Source organism: Pan paniscus, chromosome 1, assembly GCF_029289425.2.
Source record: "Pan paniscus chromosome 1, NHGRI_mPanPan1-v2.0_pri, whole genome shotgun sequence".
In the NCBI taxonomy this organism is placed as follows: Eukaryota; Metazoa; Chordata; class Mammalia; order Primates; family Hominidae; genus Pan; species Pan paniscus.
In genome coordinates this window covers 90,537,440-90,545,128 of record NC_073249.2, presented here as the reverse complement: position 1 = coordinate 90,545,128, position 7,689 = coordinate 90,537,440, and the positions used below count along the sequence as shown (strand labels likewise).

General features: G+C 40.6%; 1 protein-coding gene across 1 annotated transcript; it reads right to left on the bottom strand.

Moving 5' to 3' along the window:
• Positions 1–3,844: 3,844 nt before the first annotated feature.
• LOC112436706 (olfactory receptor 10J3) lies at positions 3,845–6,194 on the bottom strand. The gene is given in 2 exon segments (XM_024930689.4): positions 3,845–5,357; positions 5,359–6,194. Coding segments are annotated over 2 exon segments (939 nt in total). The 3' UTR covers positions 3,845–5,254.
• Positions 6,195–7,689: the final 1,495 nt, after the last annotated feature.

Below are 7,689 nucleotides of genomic sequence, written 5' to 3'. Positions count from 1 at the left end.
CAGGATGAAGTACAGTCCAGGATTCCTCTGTAATTGTTTTGCCCCTCCCAAATTTATATCTTGAACTTATGTCTTGTATCTTTATACAGCACCTGAACCAAGCATTTTGGAGAAATTCCAGCTAATAATAATAACCAAAATCTTCAGCTCTGAAAACAGTCCAGGACTGAATAAGATCTTGGGCAAAAGAACTAGACAGTTTTGGTTTATTTTCCCTTTCATTTTATGTCTTCATCATATTCGTTGGAGGCTCATTCTCTGTCATGGAGTAAATGGGATTAAGTTTTTACCTATGATTTATTTTTTAATTTTTTGTAGAGATGGGGTCTTGCTATTTTGCCCAGGCTGATCTCAAACTCTTGGCCTCAAGCGATTCTCCCACCTCAGCCTCACAAAGTGTGGGATTATAGGTTTGAGCCACTGCGCCTGGCCAAGTTTCTGCCTATAATAAAGCCATCCATTAGAAAGAGACTAAACCATACAGGAAAAGACATCAATTCAAATCCTGACTCTTCTACTTTCTAGATTTGTGATCTGGGAAAATTTTCTTATACCTCCATGGGCTTTAGTATTTCATTTGTGAAAAAAAGAAAAGGATAATAGTCATCCTGTCTACCTCTTAGAGTTCTTCTGAGAATCAAATAAGAGGCTGTATTTGAAAGTTCTTTGTAAATTGTAAACATTTATACAAATTTAGGAACTTTTAGCACCTACATGAGATCCAGTCTTTGCCACCACTACCCTTTACCCCCATGACCCTGCCCATAAAAATATTTATACTCAGGGCTTAGAGAAAACACTAGGGAAGATGCGCAACATATTGCTGGTGCTGGCTGTGGATTCATGGAAATCAGTGAAAGATCAGGATGCCTATAGCTTACCCGTGCCTTAGAACAATTAATAGTATGAGGAAGTGTGGCTGGGGAGAAAACTTTTAAATATCTATGAGACCCACAAGTCCCATTTTTTCCAAGGAATGTTTCTGGGTCACAAAGAACAGTGAAATTACTGAAACATTTCTTTCCTCTTTTTTTAACTTTGGATAGGGATCTGGTATTACCTTTCTTCACACTCTCCTCCACTTAAAAAAAAATCATTTAAAAGAGGCAAGAAAAGGACAGAATCCCAGTGAACACCCTTGTTACTTAGCTTCATGTAGTGAATAAGTCTGGCCAATGGAGAAAAGATTTCTCTTGCAGCAACAGGCCAGGCAAAGTTTCCCTAGGAGACTCCCTGGTGTTGCTTCAGGATGCTTCCTCTGCCACCTCCCCAAGGTCTATCTTATGTTTTAGCCTTGGGACCAGGCTTTCCACCACATTAACCACACCTTTCTCCCCAGTGCTCTTCACAGCACATCAGCATTTCAGGCATCCGGCTAAACAGCAATTTACCCCTCTATTTCAGACAAGGGATTGAGGCCAGTGATTCAGAGTTCAAAACTGAGAGATTTGATATGGATAGAAAGTCCGGGCTTGATCAGCTTGAGATACATTTTCTGAGAAATTTTCTAGGTTCTTGAGTATCGCATTTCACTTTTATCTCCCCTTTACCCTCACTGCAAGATTGAGGGGACTACGGATAGAACACAGATCTGGATATTCAAGCTGCTAACTAGCTGTGATTGGGCCAAGTTACTTGCCAGCCTCTGAGATTCTATTGTTTCTTTGTTAAAACTGGGAGTCTGGTGGAGGTGATCTCTAAGGTCCCTTGGAGCCCAGATATTTTGTAATTTATTACTTTAAGTTCATATGCAGTAATTATCCAGGCACTAAGGCTCAGAATGCATTCCCCAAGAAGCTCCAGTGTAAAATTTTCCTTTATCCTCCACACATTGGTCTCTTCTTTCACTGTGCTCTTCCGTGTACAGTATCTAAATTCCACATTTGTGCCAGACCTGTCTGGGTGTCTGCCCATTTATTTCTACCCATTTTCTTCTTGATAGTCATACATCTCTTGGTCCAGAGGGAATGTGGAACATAGGGTCAGGGCTTGAGTATTTTGTGGACCCCTAAAATATGGCATTTATGAAGATGGCTTTACACATGAAACATTTTTTATTATGCCAGAGATGGAGTACATGTGTTATAAAGATGATTGGAATAGAAATAATTCACTCTAGATTCACCCTTCTCACCCCCTTTATCACCTCCTGTCTCTTACCAAATTGCTCAAGGCCAGTTCATAGAGAAAAATTTGCTCTCCCATGAATTGCTGTTCCAAATTGGCAGACAAAAAATCTTTATGAATTCACAATAGTTAGGGGCCGATTTCTGAAAAGCAAGTCAGTAGCTCCCCCACCGGTGGCCAATGGAAGACATACTCCTGTGACCACCTTCAGAGTGGAGACTCAGACAAATGGTGCACCTTGTCAGTATGTTGAGGAGTTGAGTACTTGAAGAAAGACTCTGATCTTTCCCTCTTCTCATTAAATGGGAAATGGTGACAACCTGGAGAGGGAAGTTTTATGCTGAGGATGGCAGAGGCACCTGCCAGCCTAGGACTCTAGATAATCTTAGAGAGTCGGGCTGTCTTCCTGCCATAGCTGATCTGCCCAGCTCTGGACAGCTACTTATCAAGTCCAAGTCTCTTTCTGGAACTTCATCAATCACTACAACATTCCCACCACAAACCTTTTACTCTATCAATGTGCTCACCACAAAAATTCACTTATATATTTCACTTATGACAATGACACTCTTCCCCTTCTTGAAAATTAAATGACATAAGTCCACTTTCAGTCTTTCCTGTTATTTCCAATTTTCAAATATCATTGACAATGGTCAGCAATCTCTCTGCAAGGTTGTAGCATCAGGCTGCGATGAAATGGAAACTGCTCACAGATAATTTTTTGAAAAGAAAAGAATGACTTCCTATGGATTCTGAGAAAAGTTCAGATTTTAATTTTTTAACCAGTTTCCAAGAAGATAATACTGCACTGCTGCCAACCAAATTGAATCATAGTAAATATAGTTGAATAAATAGAAAAAAATTATTTTAAATTAAAATATAAGAGCCACTGATTTGCATTTAGTAGAATATATCAGGGCTGAAAGTTTGATTTCTCCACTTATGTTAATGGCTATTTTAGAAATGAGATCCTAAAATGTTGCAGGTTGAGGTCCCCAAAAAACAGACACTGAGACAGAGATTTGAACACAGCAAGTTTATTAGCTCTCAGCATGTACGCTTGTGAAGAAGTGAAGAAAGCAATATTGGGCAAAAACAAATAAGTTGAAATGTGAGGTAGTCAAGCTCCTTCTGGAGCTGGGAGAGCCCTTCCTACTTATCTTAAGGTGAAGCAATACCCTAAATAGACAAACCACTGGAGGTAGTATATCCCTGGGAAGGGAGCATGATCTTGGAAGAAGCAACTATTTAACAAGGACAATTCTTGAAGAGGAACTCAACTGAGAGCCATTAGCCCAAGGCACTCCCAGCAGCTGGAGGAATGCTTGTGTGGGTCCTGAAGGAGTGCAATCCAGGTGATGTGCTGCAGCATTCACCAAATACAACTTCAGATAGAAGACAGTGTGACATTGGCCAGCAGACCTTTACCTGATGGCTTCTAATTAGATTAAGCAGAACTACTAAGCAAAATCTAATTGTCTCTTGACCAACCTCACAGAAACGAACTATATCATTTCTAGAAATCTGGACATTAAAACAAAGATATCTTTTATCTCCAGTCAGACCACATGACAATTTTTGGCAAAGAAAGACATGTTAACTTGACTTAAATAATTTATTTCCAATGAATTGTCCCATTTTCAGCATCCAGCAGACTTTACCACACTATCAGAAGTGATATCTTGCCTCTACAGGTTCACCCCATTGGATTGGATGGATTCTGGATACTGTAGGACTGTATTTGAAACTCACGGTATGCTTATTCCTCAGTATAGAAGGCCAGAGTGCAGTGGAAAGATGAGAGAGAGAATATCCTTCCTTGCACCAGAACACATATTTTCACCTTCTGTGATGCTCGGGCATAAAATGCTGTTTATAACTCAGGTTTAAAGTTGGAAGTATAGAAGAAGAAACTTCTGAAAATTCACCCCTGCAGGCTTAGGAGCTCACTGGAAAATTTTTAAGTCATGCATCAGATTTCTGTTCATTAATAATTCTTTTCAGAAGTTGTAGTTAAAGTGCTTATGTTTATAACACTATTTCAGAGAGTTTTATGTCAACCTGGCAAAAGGAACTATTCTTTTACTGATCCTTTCAACCTCCATCCTTTTTACTCTTGTGTTGAATGTATGAAAAGTGTTAGCCTTTTCAGCATGTTCGTCTTTTCAATCTGAGTTTTCTGATCCGGGCATCTCAGGAATATGGACAGTTCACGTCTGTGTTCTCTGTAGCTGATGCTGCTTTGCTCTTTCCCACATCTGCACTCTTTACTCCTAGGTCAGTTAGAGCAGTTCCATCAACTTGGAAGGTCTGCCTCTAGCTTTTTTTTTTTTTTTTTTACAAGAAAGCCTGCAACATCCACAGAAATGCATATGTGTGTGTGTATCTTCTAACTTATTTGCTTAAAATGTGGCACAAATTATTCTGACACCCTTAACAGTCAACTAGAAAATCTTTCTGGGATGGTTTCCAAACATTTTGCTCATTAGCTTTTTAGAAACCTGCTGGACTTTATGTTTTTTTTTTTTTTTTTTGAGACCCAGTCTAGCTCTGCTGCCCAGGTTGGAGTGCAGTGGCGCAATCTCGGCTCACTGCAACCTCCGCCTCCCAGGTTCATGAGATTCTCCTGCCTCAGCCTCCTGAGTAGCTACAATTAAAGGCGTGTGCCACCATGCCCAGCTAATTTTTGCATTTTTAGAGATGGAGTTTTACCACGTTGGTCAAGCTTATCTCGAACTCTTGACCTCATGATCTGCCCACTTCAGCCTCCCAAAGTGCTGGGATTATAGACGTGAGCCACTGCACCTGGCCAGACTTTATGTTTTAATGGAGTTGTATAACTCAAAATATTCCCAGGGTATGTGTAACTGTGTGCATGTGTATGTGAGTGCATAATCCAGGCATGCATTTTTTCCCCTACATTCATAAGTGTATGCTAAGCTATTTTCTAACTGTTCTGGAGCAGGGCGTAGAAGATCACAACCTCAAACAGAAACCTCCAGTTTTAGCACTCAGTTCAATTTAGTCTAGTCTTCTTGATCCCATACATAAGGGCATTATTGAAAGAGCATTAAAAATTAGTACATATTTATAAACGCAAAGGAAAAGCCTTCACAACCTCTCTTCATTAAGGAGACAGAGTCTTTTGCCCCACGGCTCTGTGCAGAGCATCTTTGACCTCCTTGTTCCTCAGGCTGTACACAACAGGGTTCAGTAGGGGAGTGATGACTGTAGGTCACTGAGATGAGTCTGTCCTGTCCCAGGGAACTCTGGGACTTAGGCTTCAGGTAGATGATGGAGGCACAGCCATAGTGGATGATGACCACTGTGAGGTGGGAGGCGCAGGTGGCAAAGGCCTTCTTCCAACCTTCAGCTGAGGCAATCTTAAGAATGGTGGAGATGATGAGGACATAGGAGATAAAGACCAGGCCCATAGGTAGAACAAGGACACAGATGCTGACAACAAAGTTGATTATCTCATTGACAGTGGTGTCTGTGCAGGCCAGCTTCAGCAGGGGTCTCACATCACAGAAGAAGTGGGAGATGACAAAGGCATCACAGAATGGCAGGCCAAACACAGATGTTACTTGGACAATGGCCATGCCAATGCCAATCCCCAGTGATCCAGAGGCCAATTGGATACAGGCCCTCTTACCCATGATGACTGAATACCTTAGGGGGTTGCAGATGGCCACATAGCGGTCATATCCCATGACTGTGAGCAGGAAGCAGTTGTTGATGCCAAAGGTGAGATAGAAGAGGAGCTGAGTGGCACAGCTTTGGGTGGCAATGGGCTGATGAGGATTCAAGAGACCAGAAAGCATATGGGGAATGATGGCCACAGTGTAGCAGGTCTCAGAGATGGATAGCATGCTCAGGAAGAAGTACATGGGGGTGTGAAGATGATGGTCCAGGCGAATAATGGTCATGATAATCACATTGCCAGAGAGAGTCAGCAGGTACAAAGTTAGGAAGACAACAAAGAAGACAAGTTTGTGCTGCCGCCTGAAGCTGGAGAAACCTTCAAAGAGCAACTCAGTCACAAAACTGGAATTTGGCTTTGGCATCAAGGTAGGTCTAGGTTTGAAAGAGCTGGGCAGAGGAAAGAAACATATGATGAGTTAATCATGAAACAGAGTAGGCTGGACCAAGGCTTTCAGTAAAAAGCATGTCCATCCTCTGAGCAATGCCCTAGACCTGTTGTCTACTTGCTCAGAATAATCACCTGTCCCCACCCTCTTCTTTGGAAGCATAGAAGGCTACCCTGGGACCCTGGGATTGAGAGCAGAGATAGTGATCAGAAGGTGGGAACAAACTGAAAGAGATCTGTAGAAACAACTCCCTGGTTTCTTTTTTTAAAAATTATTATTATATACCTAGAGGTATATGATCCAGAGGTGTGCTTGCTGGATCATATGGAGGTCAGAGGAATATCCATACTGTTTTCCACAGTGGCTACATCATTTTACATTCCCACCTACAGTGCACAAGAGTTCCAATTTCTCAACATCCTCTCCAACACTTGTTATCTTTTGATTATAGATTAAAAATAAATAAATACTAGCCACCCTAACTGTTATGAGGTGATATCACATTGTGGTTATGATTTGCATTTCCCTGATGATTAGTGACACTGACCATATTTTCATATATCTGAATTAAAATCAAAATCTAGAAGAGATGTTTGCATTCCCATGTTCATTACAGCACCATTCACAATAGCCAAATTGTGGAAACAACCCAGGTGTCCACTGGTAGATGAATGAATAAAGAAAATGTGGTATTTACATAGAATGTAATGTTATTAAGCCTTAAAAAAAAAAAAGGAAATCCTGCCCTTTGCAACAACAGGGATGATCCTGGAGGACATTATTCTAAATGGTATGAGCCAGTCACAGGAGGACAAATACTGCATGATTCCACTTATATGAGGTATTTAAAATAGTCAAAGTCATAGAAGCAGGAAATAGAATGGTGATTACTGGGGAACAAGAAAGGGGAAGTGGGGAGTTGTTGTTCAATTCATGTAAAGTTTCAATTATGCAAGATAATTAGTTCTAGAGAGCTGCTGTACAGCATAATTCTTGTAGTAAACAATATTGTAATATGCACTTAAAATTTTTTAAGATGGTATATCTCATATTAAGTGCCTTACCACAAAACAAAACAAAAAGCAAAGGGACACAAAGAAATGTTTAAAGGTGATAGATATGTTTGTTACCTTAATTATGATGATGGTTTCACAGATGTATGTATATGGCCAAACTCATTAAATTGTACACATTAAATATATGTAGTGTATTATATATCCATTGTACTTCAATAAAGCTGTTTAAAGAAAGAAAGAAACAACTACCTGGCCATTGAAGGAGTGGGCCTAGGTCAAGGAAGAAGCAGGTGATACATCAAATGTGCCCAGCTCTAGAGTTCCTTCTCAATACACTCCTGAATTACTTCCCAAGGATCCAGTGAGGAATAGTGAAGAATAGAAGATGTGAGACTGATTGATATCCTTTTCACACTGTCATCAGTTTCCAATGCCAAATGCCCTGTGAGAGTCCT